The sequence below is a fragment of the Lotus japonicus genome, chromosome 3 (genome assembly GCF_012489685.1).
Source record: "Lotus japonicus ecotype B-129 chromosome 3, LjGifu_v1.2".
Taxonomy (NCBI): domain Eukaryota; kingdom Viridiplantae; phylum Streptophyta; class Magnoliopsida; order Fabales; family Fabaceae; genus Lotus; species Lotus japonicus.
The window spans coordinates 89,778,338-89,801,774 of NC_080043.1; the positions used below are offsets into that span (position 1 = coordinate 89,778,338).

Sequence of the window (23,437 nt, forward strand, 5' to 3'; positions counted from 1 at the left end):
CGTGCAGGGTTATTTTTATCCGAATTTTATTTCCCCTCCTAATTTCCCCACTTTTGAGGGGAACAAAAAACTAAGGTGGGAGGGATTTTGCTCCCCTCCATTTCCCTCCCCTCCCCTCCTAAAGTTTGAACCAAACAAAATCAGATTTTAAAAATCCCTCCCCTCCCCTCCTTTCTCCTCCAACCAAACAATCCCAAAATGTTTCAATCCTTAAAAAAGATTAGTTCACATAGCTAAGTAATTATGGACCATCAACCAAGATAAAGGCACAGAGCTCGAGGATGTTCTAAACACTCATGACCGCCTCAAACCGCACTATTTCAAACTCTATAAAAGTCAAGGCATAGAGTTAAGTTCACATTATTGATCTCATTTCTGAATCTTTTAAACCACATTCTAACTTGAGCGTCGGAGTGTCATCGTAGAGTTACTAAGTCCTATGACCCAACCCTTGACCGGGCCACCGCAAGTTCTCCGATCTTTATTTCTTTTCCTGCTCTCAAAGACTAAAGTATAATTTCATGTTCTCAATCCAAATGCATGAATCATTTTTCAGCTCCACCTTTTGTCCACGGAAAGACCAAGACTCAAAAAAAGAAACACAAAGAAGAAAAAGATACAAATATCTACTAACTCTGTTGTAGTTCCATCCACACTCTCAAGTCTCAACACCCAACTCAACTTGCTTCTCAGGTGAACAAGTTGAATTCCACTCCCAACTTTCTCTCTTCCTTCACTGGAAAACCCTAACCCTTTCGTTCCTCCTTCTGCATTGTCACATCACCGGATCTGCAACCAATGCGCCGGTAGCTTCTTCCCGTCATGTCCGACAACCGCCACCGCCCGAGTCCTTCACCACCGGCAATGCCGCCTTCTTCCTGGGCCAAGAAAACCGGCTTCAGGCCCAAATTCTCCGGTGAGACCAATGCCGCTCATTCCGGCCAGATAACCGGACCTCAGCCCAAGCCCAGAGAATCCCAACCCGTCCCTGATCTTGAAATGGGTCGGGTTCGCCCGCCCCCAAACGGAGTCGCACAGGGCCAAAAGGTTCCGGTTCCCGCTAAGGACCAGAGTGTAAAGAAGCGGAGGGATTCTGACGGCGTTCCCAGCACCAACGGCCAGGCAACTCCGGCGGCGGCGGTGGTGGAGGAGCCGTCGCAGCCGCGGAGGACGGCGAGGCATGAGGAATTGGTGGAAGGTTTAACGGTGGATGATGAAGGGTTTGCGTCCAGGCACTTGCATATGAAGTACGAGCTCAGAGATTCACCTGGTTTAGGTATCACTGTTCTGGAATTTCAAGTTAAAGTGGTTTCACTTTCCCCCTTTTTTCATATAGTTGAAATTTTGATGTTGGTTTTTATTGTTATTTTTATGTGGGTTATTGTAGTTCCCATTGGTGTGTATGGTATGCAGCATTACGTTTCGATGTTAGGTTCGTTGATTCTCATTCCACTTGTTATTGTTCCTGCCATGGGAGGAACTCATGTGAGTGGTTTTCGATTTTTTTTTTTTTTGTAATGGTGAAGTTGTTGTGGTAGTGCTGTTATCTGATGTGTTAGTGAATGTAGGAGGAAACTGCTATGGTGGTATCGACCGTGCTCTTTGTCTCGGGGGTGACTACACTCTTGCATATAAATTTTGGGTCCAGGTTGCCCTTAATACAAGGCCCTTCTTTCGTTTATTTGGCGCCGGCTCTGGCTATTATCAACTCCCCTGAGTTTCAAGCATTAAAAGAAAATGTATGTATCTCTTACCGTTGCACCTAACAAAATTCTAATAGTTTCTATTTAGTTATTCGAAGATTTCTTATTTGAGCAGTGTGCTAATTAAGCACAACCAATCAAAAGTGCGAGATAATATAAAAATAACTTCATGATATTTGATGTGCTTTTTATTACTCCCTCCGGTCCTTTTTATAAGAAACACTTTGGAGATTTTTCTTGGTCCTTTTTATAAGAAACACTCTTATAAAATTAAGTCAAATAATCAATACCAATGCAAAGGGACTTATTCCCAATACAAAAATATGGAGGGAAATTGCAAGCACCCAATAGGTATGATCAACATTTATGGTAATTAGCATGATTGTTCTTGTAAAAAGGAAAAAAACATCATTGAAATTAAGCATAGTAGTTAATTTTATAAAAAATATTAGTTTCCTTGGTTTGTGTGATTTTGTCCAAGTTTTTCTTATAAAAAGGACTGGAGGGAGTATTATTTTAGTGCATTTTGGGTTTTTGGATTGGTTGCGCCTAGTGCATAAGTGCTCATGCAAGAATTGCTCAAATGGTCTGGAGTGATATGTGGTTATTTTGAATTTTCTGATGGAATAAGTGAAACCTAGACAGCTGATAAGGCTTTCTTCCTCAATATGCAGAAATTCAGGCATATAATGAAGGAGCTGCAGGGAGCTATAATTATTGGATCAGCTTTTCAAGCTTTACTTGGATATTCTGGACTTATGTCGCTTTTAGTAAGGTATGATTTTAAGATTTTCTCTACTTGTTTATTCTTGAGGGTATGTTTGGATAAACGTTGAAAGTAGTTAAAATTTCTTTCATGTGTTCCAATATAGAAAAAGTAGAAGAAATAAATTGTTCCATTAGTCTAAAGTCCTTTTAAGCCGGTTTCAACTCTTTTTTTTAAATCAATAGTTTTTACTGTACATGCTTCGTTCTTCCATCAAACATAATTTATTTTAAAATTTTAAGGATTGAGGCAATGGGTAATGTTAAATGTTGAGAAATGAAAGCAAAAGAATCATTGAGGCAGTGGTGGAACTTGACCAAAAATATTACAGTGGAAAAATTATTCACAATTTTTTTTGTAGTTGTTGATTATATTTAATGGATTATAAACATCATTTGGCATCTTATGATGGATACATTATTCTAAAGAAAATCAAAAGAGAGGGAAGACGTTGCTTTATTCTAGGGGAAATATATGAGATACTATAGATAAGATTTCCTGGTCTTGGTTAAACTAAAGCCAGCAAACTAACAAAAAGATAGAGAAGGGTAATAATCCTAAGAGAACTGTCTTAACAGAACGGTAGATAATAATCCTAATAGAATTATCTCAAGATATCATACAACAAAACACATATCGCAACAGTTAGGTTAGAGTACTCATAATTTTAGTTTTTATAATTAAGAGACTTATCATTCTTCCATGGAAATGCTCCATGTTTCAAAGGGTTGCGTATAGCTTGTTTGAATTTTAATTCCACATGGTTCCTTCCCACTCATATATATCACTCCCCTCCCCTTTTTTTCGGGTGCAACGTGGAACTTTGTCCTTTTCCTTCTCTCATGATTTAAATAAGTGCCAGGATTTTCTGATATAAAAAGGTCACATTTCATATCTTTTTCTGTTCAGTTTTTACCTGATAATGACCCCATTTTATGTTTTTCCTTCAGATTGATCAATCCAGTTGTTGTAGCCCCGACTATTGCTGCAGTTGGACTTTCGTTTTACAGTTATGGTTTTCCATTAGTGGGTACATGTATTGAGATCGGTGCAGTACAGATATTAGTGGTCATTGTTTTTTCACTTGTAAGTTTGTTCCATGGACCTTATTACTATTTTTTGAATATTCATTTATATAATTTTTTTTAGAAAGTCCAGGGTGTATATTGGATTGGTTGTTGCACTGTGCTAAAACTTGTAATCTGTTATTTCTTGCTTTTCTACAGTATCTTCGCAAGATATCGGTTCTTGGACATCGCATATTTCTAGTATATGCGGTAAGTTGAATGTTATGATCTTTCTAAGTTTTCAGTTGTGCAATAAAATTTGTATTGGTGTAATGACTGGTTTTCTGTTTTCTTCACCTAACTGCCAGGTTCCTTTGGGTCTAGCAATTACATGGGCATTTGCTTTCTTGCTGACTGAAGCAGGAATATACAGTCACAAAGGATGTGATATAAATGTACCTGCATCCAATATGGTTTCAGAGCACTGCAGAAAGCATTTTTCAAGGATGATCCATTGTCGGGTGGATACTAGTCAGGCATTGAAATCCTCTCCATGGTTTAGATTTCCATATCCACTACAATGGGGTGCCCCTCTCTTCAACTGGAAAATGTCTCTTGTAATGTGTGTGGTTTCCTTAATCTCATCTGTGGATTCGGTTAGTTTTATTCCATTTCTATTTGGTTGTTGTAATTTATTTATCTTGGGTCTTAGTATGCTGATAATTTAACTTGCTTGTGTTACTGTAGAGAAACTAATTAACTACTGAGTCCTTGTGCCGTCTTTGTACGATGTTCTTTGATGGAAAATTACTATTTGGGCCTACATAAATAATGTGTTTAATAAAACCGATGGGTTTGATTCAGAATTAAGGAACTTGCATATGCTGTTCACCCAAGCCTATTTGTGACTTCATTTTAAAACATTGTAGGTTGGGTCATACCATGCATCTTCATTATTGGTAGCATCCAGACCTCCAACTCCAGGAGTTCTTAGTCGAGGAATTGGTTTGGAAGGTCTTTCTAGTGTCTTGGCTGGTCTCTGGGGAACTGGAACTGGGTCTACAACTTTAACTGAAAATGTTCACACAATTGCGGTGACTAAAATGGGAAGCCGCAGGGCAGTTCAACTGGGTGCATGCTTTCTGATAGTGTTGTCTCTTGTGGGTAAGTATTTATTATCTCTTTGTTCTTGGATGGATCTAACCTTCACTGGAAATACACTTACTAGTTACTATATGAGCAACAAGTTATTGGGATGATAACCGAAAAGCCATTTGGATTGTATGCATTGTTGATATTTCTCATAAGGGGCTCTTGCAGTTTGTGGCATTATTTATCATGCAATTTCTTGGTTTCCTTGGTTCCACAATGACATTAAAATTTCATGTTGCTGGTCTGTGGCAATTAGGCCTATTGCTTAGCATGTTACGTTTGCAAGCATAATTTTTTGAAATCATGCTGCCTGAAGAATGAGAGGAAGTAATTGAGTAACAAATCCTTCATTAATTTCATTTATTGTTACACTCAACTGAGTTCTTAATTTTTAGTCCTGTCAGTTCTTGTCCAAACAAATGGTTACTGCAATATGTACTTGATCAATAATTTCCAAAACAAAGGGCTATAGTTTTTGTGGTCCAAGTCTTCTTAGTACTAAATATTTGAATATATGTCAAATTATATACTAGTGTGAAATTCTTTTAGGTTATTGTGAATATTTAGCTTGAGAGACCGTGGGAGGAAGTCAAATCTAATGTAGAATGTTCGAGATTCATATATAACCACAATTGTGATACCATTTAGGGATTACATTAGGAATGTTACTTTAGTTAGGAGCACCTATCTCCATACCTGCATTTTAGAAAAACACGTGTACTTATTACCTATATATGATTCAAGACTAAAACTCTAGCAGTTTTATATTGCATTTAACAGTGCTCTAATAATGCTACTGAATAATCTGGTCTTTAAGCCCGAAACTTACAAAATGTTAGGAAGGAAATGAGCAATTATGTAGATTGAAATATTCATTATATGATGTTGACCAAATAGAAAAATGTGAAAACAATTATCACAGTTTATGGACCTTTGATTTAATTCTATGAACTACTGGAGGAATGCTTGTGGGAGAAATTTTCCACTACTTTGACCTACCTACTTAAAAACTACTGGGTATAAGCCTTTTATAACTAATGATTGAGAGTGATCTATCTTCCAAGATCTTGCCTTAAATTTTTCTGTTAATTCAGAATGCCCTAAAGCAGTATTGTTAATAGCATTGCATAAATTCTAATTCTAAGGAAAACAGTGTGATAGAACTCAGAAAATCAGCAGTAGTTTATTGATAGAACCCTAATTCCCAATTGGGGATTAGGGGAAAGATACATGAGAGAGATGCCAAACACCCTCTCTAACCCTAGAAAGAGAACCACTTCTCTCTCTAAACCCAATTCCTAACTGAATACCAAGATAACCTAATGCTCTCTAATCACACTTATTTATAGAAAACATGCCTCTTAACCCTCTAACTAACTAACAAACTACTGACCCCACTTAACCACTAACAAGCTAACCCCAGTTACCTATCACAGTGTCTGTGATAAAAGTGGTATGGAGCTTCTGAGATACTTTCCCAGTGATTGTACACATATTTGCAAATTTATCCATGTTTAATTATGTTTATGCCATTCAACAGGTAAGGTTGGAGGGTTCATTGCTTCAATTCCTGAAGTCATGGTTGCTGGTCTCCTTTGCTTTATGTGGGCAATGCTCACAGCTTTGGGCTTGTCAAATCTACGCTACAGTGAGGCTGGAAGCTCTCGCAATATCATCATAGTTGGGTTATCATTGTTCTTCTCTCTTTCGGTGCCTGCTTACTTTCAACAATACGACATCTCTCCAAATTCCAACTTGTCTGTGCCTAGTTACTTTCAGCCCTACATTGTAGCTTCTCACGGGCCTTTCCACTGCAAATATGGAGGGGTAGGTCGTTGTGTCATGTCTTATTTACTATCATGAATCTTGTGCTTGAATTTGCTCATGTCAAAAAATGCTATCAATTTGTTACCTACTTTAAGGTTGTTTAGAAAGGATAAAGGCCACTTTCATCTCTTGGGTGAGTTCTGCTGACAAAACTATATTATTGAATAGACTTAAATAAGGTTTTAATCCCTCATTTTACAGCCAGATTTCATTATAGTACCTAACATCTAATTTTATAGTTTTGGTCCCTACTTTTACATATAACTTTGTTATCAGTCATTGTCTCTCCTAAACTTTAGTAATATTGGGAATATCTACTGCTCCCGGGCCGGCATCATAATATCTCACTGCTAGCTAGTGATGTAACTTACAAAGGGCCACTTCATCATTGCCCCACTTCTAGTGTAGTCGGATATGACCTACTGCTGCTGCATAGTTTTGACTAGCATGTATAGGATATCTTGAATATTTTTGCAGAATTAGCTTTAATTATGTGGTTCCCTTGTTATTTAAGCCCTTGAATGATGTCTACATTTCTTGTTTTTCTGAAAGAACACTAGTTAATTTGTTCCTTTTGCAGTTGAACTATGTCTTGAACACGCTTCTTTCACTACACATGGTGATAGCGTTTCTTGTTGCTTTTATCCTGGATAATACTGTACCTGGCGGTCGGCAGGAACGTGGGGTATACGTTTGGTCCGAATCTGAGGTTGCTAAAAGAGAGCCTGCTGTTGCCAGTGACTACGAATTGCCCTTAGGAGTTGGTCGGATTTTCAGATGGGTGAAGTGGGTTGGCCTCTGAACTGGGGCTTCTTGGTTGACATTTTCACTTCATTAAATATCCTTATCTGCTCAAGAGGCACTCTAATTTGACATGTCTTGGGCTCTATGATATTGATAGTAGTATTAGGTCATGTTACACAGTAAATTTGTACACATTGGGGGAATCATAGGGGTCTATTTTTGTTGTAATTTTTTAGATTTACCACGTATCTAGTTTTGATTCATTCTAAATCTCCACCTAGATTTCTTTTTGCTTTATTGGCGAGGACTTGCCAATCATTTTGAATGTATATATGTTTTTTTTTGGGCAGTTTTATCTAGCTTCATTGTATTCATAGATGTAACAAGCTATGTATAATATTCAGTTGTCCCGTGTGGGTTGTAGAATCTATAGCATTTCTTGTCGGTACACTCATGAACGAAATTAATGGCAGTGTTCCGACCAAGAGTAATCATGTTCTACATCATTTTTGCCCCAAGTCTATGGGGTAGTTGGGAGATGGTATTTGGAGGGAAGGGAATATTCCCTCTCAGTTCCTAATTATAAGACCTAATACAAAAAATTGCGCTTATTAAGAAAACATTAAATGTGTCTAATTAGTGTGTTGGTTTTTTAAAAATGCATACATTCTTCCATATTTACCCTTTGTTATTTTCTCTCACTAATAAATGGTAGGTGGTAATTAAAACTTTGAAATTGAAAACACACCATTAATGTAAAGGTTATATATGGAAGAGTAGAATACTTTTTGCTAAATTATTGTTAAAGGTCTTATATTTAGGAACTAGAAAATTTTAAAATTAAGTCTTATAATTAGTAACGGAGGGAGTAACATTTTTTTACTTTTTTCTTATTCATCGGAAAATCTTTTTACTTTAAAATTAAGAGAAGTATATGACATTTATGATAATAAAGTAATTATTAGTGTATTATATTTATGCTATTTTATTCAGTTCATAGCTTGTATTTTCAAAAACTCGTCTCCCAAACTACCGTAAGTTAAAATAATCAAAATAATTTAGCCTTTCAGGGCCATGTCCCTCCGTGTTACCAAAAATAAAAATTAGCCTTGCTTGACTTGCAAAATAAAACAAATTAACCTAGTTCTCAAAGCCTTAGAACTAGGGTGGAAATTGGCTAGCTCTGATTGAATTTTGCATAAATAGGTATGTCTTGTTTAAAATTTTCAGGCTTAAATCTAACTTTTTATCTGTCACATTTTTTGAATTGATCTTCTTGAAAGTTTAATCTAACCCCATAACCTATTTAAAGTGTGACTCATAATTAAACTTTTGAGAATATGCGTAAAAAGATCGAAATGTTTTTGGTTAACAGCTTAAAATATACTATTTTTATTTTCCTCTTGTAACAAAAAAAAAACTTAAAATATACTAGAACAAGGCCCTGTTTAAAAGAGCTTATCTGATAGCATAAGCGTTTATGTCAGTGTTTGGGAGAGCTTATGCAAACAGCTTATGACCTACCATAAACTGTTTTGAGCTTATTTTCATAAGTTATTCATGATAGCTTATGAGAAACAGCTTATGCTTATGTATAATTTATTTTTAATTTATTTCAATAAAAAATTTAAAATAACTTATGAATAAGCGCTTATGGTCATAAGCGCTTAATTAAGCTGTTTTCAATTCAATTTATGATGTGTATCAATTTTGACTAGTCAACCGTTCGTGGGGTGAGCCTAGTCACCTGACGCCCACGTGGACATTTTGGCATTAGTTTTAGCCCCTGTAAATATTCATCAAAGAATAAAAAACTCTAACCTCTCCCATCTTTCCTCTTTCAAAACCTTGGCCACCACCTCTTTCTCTCCTATGTGCTCTCCCCTCACCGCACCAGGAGAAGTTTGGGAGGTTCTTCCCATCCACCACCACTCACGCCAACCCATGCCCACTTTCTAAGTTGAAGGAGCCTAGAGAGGCAGCTAAAGCCCTTCAAAGTGAATTCATTTTTATATTTTTAAATTAGAAGAGCTGATATGTTGTTACTGAATTTGATTTGTTCAAGTGAATTTGGTTTTTTATTCAATACTTTTATTTCTTTTCTATTTTACTTTTTTTTTCTGATATGTTAATATGTTATGAAGGGGTCTAATTTGCAAAGACCTGTCAATGTGGTGTAAATAGCATGGCCACTCATGCATGCATCCTCGTCTTAATCACAAATTACTCCATTTCTGTTAGATAATATGAGATTTTGACCAATTAGTGGTTGGTATATGGCACATGCCTAATTCTTCTTCTGAATGGTCTCAGGTTAGTTTGAGTCTTGCGAATAAATTTTTTTTTACAGAGACATAGCCCTAAAATGATGTGAATATTTGTAGCTCAAACATTAGATTAATTTGAAGGATTTCATATTTAATTTGTAATTAAAAGAGTCACGTGACCCTGTTTCCCAATCGTTCCACTTTCCGGTAACCCTCTCAAAACCTCACGCGCACGAGAAGATGGTTAGGTAGCGTCTCCCGGTTCTTCTCCTTCTCTTGCCCATACGATTTCCAGCTTCCTGCACGCCATGGCTGTTTCGCAAGCAACAACGAACTTGTGCGCTCGATAGTCACCCATCACCGTTTCAATCCTTCCCACCCACTCACGTTGAGGAGGCATCACCCTCTAATGGGAACGAAAAGAAACCACATGATAATTTAACTTGATTTATTAATGGTTGTGTTGTTTGGTTTAGGGATTTTTTACTTTGATTTTATTGGGTGTAATTGGAAAAGATTAAACAGTTAATTCATCTTCTCTTTCAAATATTTTGAACTATTCTTTGAAGAGAAGGTGGAGGACAGATGCAGATGGTGTCATGGTGGTCACAGCTTTCCTGGACGATGTGGGTGTCATACGAAGACGGTAAATAGATGAAGAGAGGCATGTGAGACTGAATGGAATTTTTAATCTGAATCGTTGATTTTGATCCAACACCCAATAATTGATACTCTCATCTCTCACAATAAAAAAATTATCTCACCTGATATGCCCCATAGATTTTCTTTGCCAACTTGAGTCTTTGTAGTCCACTAAGATATCATATATTGGAATCTTGTCCTAATTTCTTAGTTTCCTTTGACAAATAAATATCCAAGGTGTCTCTTTTCCTCGATCATTTCTGAGGTCTAGTGTTGGGCTTTAAAAATATTGAACATAAAAAAAATGAATGAATGTCTACAAAAATGGGGGACAAATGCCTACATTAATTTAAGCCTGCCTCTGTCTTAGTATCATTTTCCGGAACATCGTTTCTTCCTCGGACAGTGTCGTCTTAATCAAACTACCGGTTCTTGCTGATTTCAACAATATTATTGTGTGGTGTATCATCATTGATTGTTACTACTACTACTATAGTACTAGTTTCGACCAACTAAAAGCCTTCAGATTTTGAAGTTATAGGTGTTTAATACATACATGATCTACAAGATTGGAACACATAACATACTTAGTAAATGAAAAGAATTGATATCTTGTAATGTGTGGTAAGAATTGACGAACTGTTTTTCGGAAAAGATATTTTATAGTTACTGTTTTAAGTTTTAATTGAATTTCATTTTCTCACGTATGTGTAAATCAACTTAGCCATATGATTGTTCTAGCTAAAACAGATATCTTAGTGCTCAAAATTGCGGAAGCAATTAAATACATTGAAAAAAACTGAATTTCCTTTTATATTAGTAATTCTCAACCCTTGATGTTATAGGGGCATAGAAGCTAGTTAGTTTATTTCAAGGTTTTGATGTTTCAACTATCATAATTTTTGAAACTTATTGATGTTTAATTTGTCGAAGAATAAGTATTGATTAGCTATTGCCGCATGCTATTTATAAGTTTGTTGATTGTTGTATGGTAGAGAGAAACTCTACCAAGTAAAATCAAAGGAAGAAAATCAAAAGAAAACTAAGAAAAGAAGATAAGATAAAACTTTGTCAATTTTCTTGTTGATCTTTCATAATGGAATTCATACAACTTATACTAACTATCCACTCTAAGGGATGAAAGGTGACCTTACATGTGGCACCATCATAGAAAATAGAATATTCTAGAACATGATCTAAATAATAAACTAGAAATAAACATAGAAATAATAATAACTAATTATAATTGGCATAGTAACTTGAGGCCCATAAATGATGTAGCTATAGAAGCCCATTGAGAATGCAACCCTCTACCATTACCATCCCTTGAAAACATCCTTGTCCTCAAGGATGGAAAAGTGAGCTAGCCATGCAACAAGAAAGATCCATGCTAGGAGAGTACTGTCAATGAGGTCAAGTCCATGAAAATAAGAAACTGTCATTTTTAATGGAAGCCTCAAGGTAGCATGAAGGGCCAATAGAGTGACTTGATGTGGTGTGTAGCGACAATTCCCATCCTAGTAGAAAAAAATGCCTTGTGTGCTGTCCCATGAAGCAAGAAGTTCACGCCATTTAATTCCATGGCCGATGGGGAAGCCTAGCCACACTATTAAGCCTTGTTGGAAAGACAATTCAAGTGGTGGCCATAGGGGAGTCTCATAAGTCCAGCCCAATATAAGCAAAACCCAATTGAAAGGATGTTGAGTGTGGTGAGCAAGCTTCGTTTGACCCCTTGTGAACACAGTGTTATGCAAGGCTTGTCTGTCCATTGGTGGGGAAAATGATACACATTGTGGATGTGGATGTCCCTGAAGAAGCACAGAAGTAACAATTAATTGTGCTACTGTTGCAGTCCCCAAGAGCCCCAAAATGTGTTCCAATGCAGCTTTGGATGGGACCTTGTCTATGATAGCTGCAAGAGAGACTTCTTTGGATTTGGTGAATAGCAAAACTCTCGTCTCAATGGTGAATCTCATTGGCTGATGCATTGGAGTCGAGCACTTGGCCTGAAGCTCATAAACAGCTGTTTGAAAGACCCAAGATAGCATCCATCCCAGTTGTATCTTTGTATGTGTTAGTTGAACATGAGAGAAAAAATAACCCTCTTGTGAATGTTGAACTAGTTCCCACTCCCTTAAGCCGAACTTGCTTGTCTCTTCAACCACCCTGACATATGCAACCCTTCCTTCTATCCCAGAAATAAAAAGATTCAAATGTAGCATATTGTTTCTGATCAGGTTGGTGACTGTTGGTGAAGGACAACAATAGCATTGGTGGTCAAGGAGCTCAGATGGTTGATAAAGTTGTCCCACAAGAGCAACACCAAGACCTTGAACATGTCCAGGAAGAAAAGATATGGATAAACTTTTCTCATAATACAGTAATCTCCTTTGGATTATATAATATGCACTAAATATGCTGTTACTGATCCTATCTTGTCGTGCTGGTGAGGTAAACCGATGACCAAACTGATCAATGGTGGCTTGTGAGAACATGACAGCAAAGAGTGTAGATAGTGTGCTGGCTGAACGTGCCTTAAGACTCCATGAGGTTTGTTGTCCTCTATAATAGATGTTGTTGATGATCCTGATTGGTGTAACATTTTTGTAGTAGGAACAAAAATACTCCCCAAAAATTGAAACACTGGAGATGACACTGATGCTGTTAATATGTGTGAGTGCACCCGATGAAAATAACTCAAGTGTGTGTGAATGGGAACATGGAAAGTCTCCCGTGTCCAGGGGCAACATAGTAGAATCAAGCCAGGTAGAGACAGAACCATATGTTATCAAAGGAATCCCAGGGTCAAACAATTTCTGAATTAAACCAAGTATTTGAAGCTTAGCCAGTGAGAAAATAAACCTTGCAACAAGAATTCCAGGATCAAACAATTGTATAACAAATCCATGTAGGCCAGATAGTGCAGATTCAGAGCCTATAAACTGTGAACGAAATGCAGAACGAGCAATTGCCAATGTCAAAAATACATTATCAAAATTGTGAGCATTGTGTTCAAAGTTTTGCTTGGCATCCATTTTATCAAACATGTACTGTGTAGTCTTCAAATCCAAGACAGTTTTATAGAAAATTGATTCACAGTGCAGATCATTGATAATACCATTGTTTATCTTGTCAGATAGAGGACACTCCTGGGTAGAAATTTGTATTGATAGACCATCAGACAAAACTTCTGATATATCTTCAAAGCATAATTCATCCAGATGGTTAGGATCTTCTAGATTCTGAACCTGTTCTGCATTCTCCAATAGGTTGTCCTCCTCGTGGCTGGAACCGTCATCAAATTCATCAAATTCAGCTTCTGTTAGGTTTGTAGATGGCTGCGGAAAATGATGCTTCGATTGGCCAGAAGACACAACCACTGTTGTGCTGTCAAGAACAGGCGCACTTGACTCCTCCCAATGTTCAGATATGGGGTTTCCGAACTGAAATGTGAACACTTCTCTGAATTTATCCCATGAATCCAGCTGGTGTTCCCACAATCTGAACCATGTTAGAGCTTTCCCCTCTAAATACATGGCAATAATGTGAAAACGTATTTCAAGTGGGTATGGGTGGAACATGAAATAGAGCTCAACATTCAAGAGCCATAAGTCTGGGTGTTCTCCGCTGAACATTGTGAACGTAGGATTCTGTTTCTGGGTGAATGTTGGGGCAGATTTTGGATTGGGCCTGGTTGGGTTGTGGTGTTGTGTGTAAGTTCGATGGGGAGGAGAAGAATGGTGTGGGAAAGTGGGCAGGTAATTTTGTGGGTAGGATGAATATTGAGGTGAAACAGGGACAGGTTCAGCAGATCCATTCTGGTAGTACGAAAGAGGTGGTGGTTGTGGTGGGATTGTTGGTGGTTAGGTATGCTGGTATGCTACTTGGTCCATGAACCAAGGATCTGCAGATATGTGCCCAGAAAATCCACCATTAATGGCGGGGTAGGAAGGTGAAGAGTGGGTGTAGAAAATGGATCTGGGATCATGTTGAGCTGCAAGGATGGTTGATAACACATCATAGCTGAGCACCATGATGTAATGGAGGAAAGAGATAGATAATGAAAGCACCAAATTGGTAGAGAGAAACTCTACCAAGTAAAATCAAAGGAAGAAAATCAAAAGAAAACTAAGAAAAGAAGATAAGATAAAACTTTGTCAATTTTCTTGTTGATCTTTCATAATGGAATTCATACAACTTATACTAACTATCCACTCTAAGGGATGAAAGGTGACCTTACATGTGGCACCATCATAGAAAATAGAATATTCTAGAACATGATCTAAATAATAAACTAGAAATAAACATAGAAATAATAATAACTAATTATAATTGGCATAGTAACTTGAGGCCCATAAATGATGTAGCTATAGAAGCCCATTGAGAATGCAACCCTCTACCATTGTACTTGCTGTAGAAATAATTAAACTCAGTGCATATGATTCATGAAAATTGTTTTACTTTGGTGGATATAAATTAAAATTATCTCTAAAGTAAATAATACTATATCTAATGTGGATTTGTTTTAAAGTACATTCTAATCTTAATTCATAAACTAACAACTTTTGGGGAGTTTTTTCCCCTCTAACCTGTCAACATAATATAAGTATGAGGAAGTTTTAATCAAACTATATATTTAGACAAATGATTCATTTCTAAAGGATTTTTTTTAATTAACTTGTCTCCTTCCTACTACTATTGAAGGAAAAAAAACTATCCCCTTCATATGCAGAGACAAGTTGAGTAGTTGCAGTTGAATTACGTATAAATGAACTCCGGTGGTTGATTTAGATGATATACTTGAGAGATTTTGAATTCTGAGTATTGAGAATAAAAAACAATATTTCGTGATATAAATGTTCCTGGGCGAGTTTGGCTTTGGAGAATTTGCTTGAACAATAATATCTTAAAATTATGTTCTTATTAACTTAGTTATTGACTTAAACATATTAATGTGTATAAATATTTAAGCTCATATATATATATATATATATATATATATATATATATATTAGTATATTTAGGCCTATAGGTCAATTTAAACTTAAAAAATGACCTACATCGCCTGACTTAGGCCTGACCTAATCTACTTTTGTCCCTAGCTACAAATTACTCCTAATCTTGTTATATATTTGTTTGGGTTAAAATATATAACAGTCCTTGAATTTTGAACGAAATCTAAAAACCGTCCCTCGCCAGAAAATTATCTGAAATCCGTCCTCGTACTATCAAAAACAAATTTGACCAATCCCTCCGGCCGCCTTAGCTCCGGCAAGAGCCATTTTTTTATTTTTATTTTTTAAAATTAAAATTCCCTAATTTCTAAGAATTAAATCTACCTAATTTGAAAATTCCCTAATTTGAAATCTAAACTTTTAGTGAAATCTGAAAATTCCCGAATTTCTAAGAATTAAAATTGCAAATTTTTTCTAACAACGAGAAGAAGACGATGTTGTTGTTGGTGGAGGAAATGAGATGAAGATTAAGATGAAGAAAGAAGAAGAGAAGAGAAACAAGGTCTGAAGGAGAGAGAACTTGGGAATTGTGGTTAAACCGGGATGAGTTAGGATTAGATTAAGGGATTTGTGGTTAAATTGGGAATTCAGGCTTAGATTAAAGGGTATTAGATTTAATTCTTAGAAATTAGGGAATTTTAATTAAAAAATAAAAATAAAAAATGACGGTTTTCAGATTTCGCTCAAAGTTCAGGGATGGGTAAAAATAAAAAATGGATCTTGCCGGAGCTAAGGCGGCCGGAGGGATGGGTCAAATTTGTTTTTGATAGTACGAGGACGGATTTCAGATAATTTTCCGGCGAGGGACGGTTTTCAGATTTCGCTCAAAGTTCAGGGACGGTTATATATTTTAACCCTATTTGTTTTAGTTCTCATAGCTTATAATTAGCATATGTCAGCTTATTTTCATATAAGTTAGGCTATCAGGTTATTATATATATATATATATATATATATATATTATATTCAACTAATTTGATTAATTTACTCAAAACTTCACTATTCTAAAATTCCGATTCCTCAAAAAAAATCCAACTCTAGTTCTCTGATAATTTTTTTTTATAGATTTCATAAAGAAAAAAGAAAATTTGGGAGACAGCAGGACACTCTCATAAATAAGTTAAGTATTCCATAAATCATAAATAAAACACTATAATGCTTTTAATATAGTACGTTGTGTGTATTAAATAAGCACCTCAAATAATTTCATTCTTTGATGTTATTTTTATTTGTCATAGCTAAAGTATCTCTCTTAATCTTTCACCTCACAGTTAGTGCATCAAGTAATTGAGGCTAATTCACGTGGTGTTTGTAATTTTTTTAAGCAGTAATTCTTACATCAGGTGGGATCAGATTACTCTAAATTGATCAGTATATTATAGATGGATAGTGATTAAGATTAATAATATTGTTGGATGACACGACGACATGCCATTAAACAAAAACAAACAAACATGTATATCTACCATTGCATTGGATCCGGTAGATAGTAAAGTGTAGTGTTATAATTGTTAATAACGAAATCCACTATGTCAGAATTTTAATTATCTTAAAATTTGTGACACATGTGCAATGTGCATTTTTTTTATTTGACAGGCAATGTGCATATATTTAGTTATAATTTCAATAATTGATTAAAAAAATAATGGCTATAACACAACTCACTCGTCCCTGATCCCTCATTTGAGATCAACTTAATCGTGCTAAACGTGACACATTTTATAGGTAAGTGCTGCTAGGCATATGGGGTAGTTTTTTTATATACCATTATTAGATGAAAAATTGATTAATATTATAAAAGTTTGTATACTTTATTTTTTACATCGGAAATGTAAAAGAACAACTAAAAGACCTCAAGCTAACAAATCTCTAGCAAAGATAGGAATAAACTAAGAAGGTGGAGCCTCATGACGGGTGAGGTGATATTGCAACCTGGCCCCGAAACCAATGAGGCAATCCACTGCCTCATTAGCATCCCTAGATGTGTGACACGGGCCAATGCTCCAATCACAGTCTAGGAGTTTCCGGAGGTCTAGAAAATATGAAAATAATAACTCATGAAACTGGTACCTATTCCCAGCCAAAGTTTTCAAAATCTCGAGGCAATCCACCTCACAGGTTGCGCGTCTAATGTTTGCATCTCATAAGATATTGAGTCTGTGAACTAAGGCACTAAGTTCTGCCTTAAAAGGATCCCTCCATCACTTCCAGCATAAAAGCCAGTCATAAAGTCTCCAAAATTGTTTCTAACAATCCCTCCCATTCTAATCCTCATCTGCTGCAGGTCATAAGAACCATCGGCATTAAGCTTGAGGTTCCCAACTGACGGAGCTGTCCACCTAGCACGCTTTTCACCAATCCCTCGGAGACGCCTACTAGCTTGGTAAAGTTAGTAGTCATTCTTCTTTGTGCGAGTCCAGTTCACAATGCTCATAGTTGTCCAACTGTTATCACCCAACACAATATCATTTCTCCATCTCCAAATTCCCCATAGAGCTGCCACGAAAAGATACACTTGAGGACGACAAACTTGAGCCTTAATCTAGTTCCGCACATCCCTTAGCATGAAGTCGCACCACGCAAATGCCTTTAAAACGTGGAACGTTTCGCGCGCAAACCTACAAGCTTAGGGCGACTAAGAGCGATGAGCAGTTATCAACACTTGAAGGGTAGAGAATGACCGCCATAAGGCAGGAAAATGAATGTAAGGCTGCTGTGTCGATAATAGCGAGACCCTGCCAGCCCAATTAGCTTAGTTTTATGTACCCCTACAAAATGGAACACTTGTACCGTGAGAAGAGACTTTTTGGCCTTTATTACATAAATGAATATGTTATTATCATACCCTACTTCCTCTGGGGTTTTGGGGCCTATCACCGTTGTCATTGTTCATTCCAGAACACTATAGTCATCATCTCGAAAGTTATGCACATAGACTTTATTAAAGCCTAACGTCTTGAATGTGACTCTTACCATATCTATAAATTTTATCGTACATTTATATAAGCATTGCTCATTTTGCTAACTCATTGTTCTGATGTAACTTTGAGTTACTCTCTATGTTTTCATTTTAACTTGAGTATCAGAGTGTCTTTACAGGTACTCTCCCATAATGCTAAAATCACACTACTGTTGTGAAAGATTCTCTCAAAACCATCCATCATGACTGAAAATCGAGAGAATTAATCAATTCAGATTTTGGAAGAACACCTATGCACATAAAATTTCCTTACTACCCAATCACAATGCAAACAAAGATTCATTATTTCAATTCAAGGAACACAATCATATGAAATAATTGTGCACAAACTTACCTATTTCCAAACATATTTCCTCCAGCTAGCATTGACTGTGCGTCTGTGCCAATATTGTATGTTATCACAATATAGTTAGTAAATTGATTTTATAGAAGTACTTCCTTTAATCTCAAAAAAAAAAAAATTATAGAAGTACTTCCTAAAATATTAAAGTATAAGTTTTGGCATACAAGCAGTTAATATTCTTTAAAACACTTACATTTTATATAACCTCTAATGTGCACCACAGTGGTGTAATTTTACACCACCTGCTTTAACCTGTCATAACAGGTTAACACATCCATTTTTTTTAATTAACATATAACAAATTTTTAATGATATATAAAAAATATATGTTGACCTGCTTAACCATTTTATGCAGTGGTGCAAATTATACCTCTCTAAAAATGGTGTATATTAATGAAAACCTCCATTTTTGTGAGATTTTGAATATTTTACACTGACAAAGAAATCAAGATCCTCAAGCACAATTGGAAAAGGGTGCTTTTTTTGTATTTGGAGTTTTGTAGCGTTTTTCTCCATCGATCAAATAAAGACAACCAACCTTATTTCTAAGAAATTTTGTTGTGACTACATGTATGCATTGAACGCTAACCTTTAACAATTTAAAAAATATAAAATAACTTTCAAATAAATTAATCTTAGTCATAAAAAAGCAATTAAACACCAGGAACAAATGTGAAATAAATAAAAAATAAAATAAATAATTTAGCGAAGAGGTGGTAGGTGTGGGATTGACCGAACCACCTTCACGCACACACCATCCCCTCAGACTTGACATGTCCCATTTACTCCTCAAAAACCATAACCCACTTGCATTCACCAACCACTATATAAACCCCTTTCACCCCTTTCTTTCTTTTCTCAGCTTGAGGTTCCCTTCTTCAAAGAGAACACCAAGCTTGAGCTTCAAAGTTGAATCATCATCTCAAACCAAATTAGATTATTCATTTCCTACTTTAAGTCCCTACTCTTTCTTCTTAATTCATTTTAAGTCCTCTAATATGCAGACACTCACTCCACCACCGCACTCCAATTCTCTTAACTACCTGAACCGGGCGCGTCCCTCTTTTACTCGGGTCACTCCGAACCGGTTTATGGTTAAATGCGGGTACGGGTTTGAACCCGCGAGTTACGCTCAAGGAATCGGCTCGAGCCGAGCCGATTGGCAAAGCTCGTGCGCCATCTTAGCCAGCAAGGTCGTTTCACAGGAAGAAACTCCGGCCGCCGCTGGCAACGACCACGTCGGCGCCGTCAACGGTCACAACCCTGCCATGGCGGATCTGAAACTCGTCCCTATCGGTAAAAAAACCGACGGCGCCAACACGAAGCTCATCCGGTCGCCGCTGACAATCTCCGACCTATCTCCGGCGCCGCTGCATGGGTCCCAGCTGCGCGTGGCGTACCAGGGAGTCCCCGGTGCGTACTCCGAGGCGGCCGCCGGAAAAGCCTATCCAAACAGCGACGCGATCCCGTGCGACCAGTTCGAGGTAGCGTTCCAATCGGTGGAGCTCTGGATCGCCGATCGCGCAGTTCTTCCAGTGGAGAATTCCCTCGGCGGATCGATCCACCGGAACTACGACCTCCTCCTCCGCCACCGCCTCCACATCGTCGGCGAGGTCCAGCTTCCAGTCCACCACTGCCTCCTCGCCCTCCCTGGAGTCCGGAAGGAGTATCTCACGCGCGTGATCTCGCATCCTCAGGCACTCGCGCAGTGCGAGCACACGCTAACAAAGCTCGGCCTCAACGTGGCGCGTGAGGCCGTCGACGACACCGCCGGCGCAGCCGAGTTTATCGCCGCCAACAACCTCCGTGACACTGCCGCAGTCGCGAGTGCACGCGCCGCAGAACTCTACGGCCTCCAGGTCCTCGCCGATGGGATCCAAGATGACCCGAATAACGTGACCCGGTTCGTGATGTTGGCCCGAGAACCCATTATCCCGAGAACGGATCGTCCGTTCAAGACGAGCATCGTGTTCGCGCATGATAAGGGAACTTCGGTGCTATTCAAAGTGTTATCTGCTTTTGCGTTTAGGAACATAAGTTTGACCAAGATTGAGTCAAGGCCTCATCGTAGCCGTCCGATTAGGGTGGTTGATGGTGAGAGTGAGGGTACAGCGAAACACTTTGAGTACTTGTTCTATATTGATTTTGATGCCTCTTTGGCTGAGGTTAGGGCCCAAAATGCACTTGCTGAGGTTCAAGAGTTCACTTCTTTCTTGAGAGTGTTGGGGAGTTACCCTATGGATATGACACCTTGGAGCCCTTCTTGTTCTTCTCACCGGGGAGATCATTAGCATTTCCCAACACCACCCTTCTAAATCTAAGTTAAAGCATAAATGTGCCATGTCAATATACCCATTGTTCTGAATTTTAAGTTTGTGAACAAATTAAGAAGATTGTTTCAATTCCATTTTGGACTATACTCTTATTTTGGTTTAGTCTCTTTGTTTTTTTGTTGGTTAAGTTTTTTAGAACTCTTCATATTTGTAATTAGGAAGGGGAAGAGATATGGTGAAAGGGGGTTGTTGTGTTATTTAAGAGAGTGCTTGTACATTGTATTAGAGATGGTGATGTAGATGTCGGTCAAAAAAATGGTGTAAAAGTTAGGTGCCTTGATAAATTAATACTACTATAATTTATATATCAACAAAACGTGCCTTCATAAATATAATGTTCCACCAAATTAAATTGTCCTTGTGTTGTGTATATGTTGGTGTGAATATTTTATGTTTGAAGGTTTGCACGTTGTGTAGAGGAGAGAAAATAGAGTAGAGTGATTAAGGTTTTTGTATATTTTTTTAAATTCAAGTTATTTGTATACTCAGTCTTGGTGAAAATGTGCATTATATATATATATATGTACCAGCACGTCTCTCTTTGTTTTCTCCACTAGGCTGTTATATTAATATTTAATTTGTTTTAGCCTCTTTTATTTTTCTTATGTTGCTACGGACCTACGGTTGATTCCTTTGTTACTCACTCATTTGCCCAAAGTTATTGTTTTGGAAGGGCAAAGATTAATACACTCTATAAACTAATCCTTTTATATAATTTCAACGAGATACAACTTCACCATTGCTTTCCATTTATAGCACAAACTAGGTAGTAGTGATAGACACAAAGGAAACATGGTGGTTTTGACCCAAAAAAAAAGGAAACATGGTGGTTATTGTTATGAGGTGTTTAAAACAAAATCAAAGCACAAATGAGCCATGCATGCCAATATTGTTATGAGGTGTTCTACTGTTCACTACCTTAATATGTGGTGTAAATATTAACTCTAAAAATCTATTCACCAAAAAAAATAAAGTCTATATATCTACTTTAAACTTCAGCTTGGCACTGAACTTGATTCCTTTTTCTTAGAAGCCTCAAAACTTGATTCCTAGAAGGAGTATGTATGCTAAATAATTGTTGGTTTCTGACCTTTGCGCCAACAAATTGAATTTTCCACACTCCACGCCTTCGGAACTATTTTAACAACCCCTCCAATTTTGAACTCATCGACCTCCATCTGCATTAAATTTGAAAACACGTTATGATATTATTTATCATATTTTACTCTGGATAAAATTTTAAATTGTACTGAAACTGCTGGTATCAAAACAAAACTAGTTATGATTTTTTCGTGAAGTAATGGGAAACATTTTAGAACTTCAACTATTCTTCATGTTTCATGGATATATAGTCAATTATATTAGCCACGATCAATATTATAGGTATATCTTAAGCAGATTAATCTTTTTGTATCAATTTCCAATGTTATATATTATAAACAATTTGTGCTACAAATATATTATAAATAATTAAATGAACATTTTGGTTTCAAAAGGTATAAACCAAATAAGTTACACTAATTTAATTTGGTAGTCCAAAAAAAAACTTGATCATCCTTTAATTTGATAGTACTTCAATTATCAAGTCAATCAGATATAAATTAATGGGGATTTTATTTTTCAATTTTTTAAGGTGTGTTGTGTTCTTCAAGAAATAGAATGTATATATAGTGGTATAATATAATCAGTATTCATCAAATAATCTTAACTACTAAAAGAATGGAAGATCAATTTTTTATACAAAGTCTATCTATGTGTATGAAGAATTTGGAATAGACATATCCATAAAATGTGATTTGACTGATTTCAATGTCTTTTCGTGAGAGAATTAGTCTCATGACTATCAGTTGTAAAGATACTTTAATGCAAATTATTAAATTTTTGATAAAAGTATTAAATGGTAGAGACTTTGTTGGCAGTTATGGTTTCTAAAGGAGGTAGTCATATCATAATTTCTAGTTTGGTAGTAATCATATCATAATGTTGGTATAGAGAGTGACGAGTATGAATGCATCAATGGAATCAATATAACATAGGAATATAGTTTGATTTTTTTTTTGTTCTGGGCGGCATGGTGGGTTGAGAAAGAGGGTTTGGTGAGGAAGAGAGGGTGATGATGAAAAGGGTGTGCGTGTAGTGGTAGGTGAGGATTTGATTTGTTATGTTAATAAATCATTCTCAAATTAACTATATGTGATTTGTGGTTGATATAGGCACTGACGCTCCATTACCTAATCTTATGTAGTCATCTTCTTAAAAAATTCGAGTAATATACATCATTCACACCAACTTTTTTTTATCTCATTTTTACATTTTTTTCTTATTATATATATATATATATATATCATTATTATTATATCACACACATATACAAATATATATATATATATTATATTATTTGTTTATTTCTTTTCTCTTTTTACCTCATTTTTGGGTTAGTGCAGCTTGAGAAAAATTTCCTCCAGGAATGGAGACGGGAAGAAAAATCTTCTTGAAAAGAATTTGGGGACGAGGATAGGATTGCTCCCCCTACCTTATAGGGTTTCAGCTACATATAATTAGTAAAAATACAATAACACGCGCACTTTCAAATATTAAATTACTTAGGATGAAGACTGTACATTTTGGATGAGTTGAATGCTCGATAAAATATTTTAA

At 36.6% G+C, this 23,437-nt stretch overlaps 2 protein-coding genes across 2 annotated transcripts; both read left to right on the top strand.

Moving 5' to 3' along the window:
- The first annotated feature begins 519 nt into the window (after positions 1 to 519).
- On the top strand, positions 520 to 7,700 carry LOC130747183 (nucleobase-ascorbate transporter 12-like). Its single transcript, XM_057600035.1, has 10 exons — positions 520 to 1,276; positions 1,388 to 1,485; positions 1,569 to 1,739; positions 2,378 to 2,478; positions 3,420 to 3,555; positions 3,696 to 3,746; positions 3,845 to 4,132; positions 4,406 to 4,640; positions 6,169 to 6,455; positions 7,036 to 7,700. Exons 1-10 carry the CDS (start codon positions 823 to 825, stop codon positions 7,255 to 7,257), a joined length of 2,043 nt encoding a protein of 680 aa, XP_057456018.1. The 5' UTR covers positions 520 to 822; the 3' UTR covers positions 7,258 to 7,700.
- Positions 7,701 to 19,293: 11,593 nt separating this feature from the next.
- Positions 19,294 to 20,853, top strand: LOC130747185 (arogenate dehydratase 3-like). The gene has a single exon (XM_057600037.1). It carries the CDS (start codon positions 19,445 to 19,447, stop codon positions 20,735 to 20,737), a length of 1,293 nt encoding a protein of 430 aa, XP_057456020.1. The 5' UTR covers positions 19,294 to 19,444; the 3' UTR covers positions 20,738 to 20,853.
- The last annotated feature ends 2,584 nt before the right edge of the window (positions 20,854 to 23,437 follow it).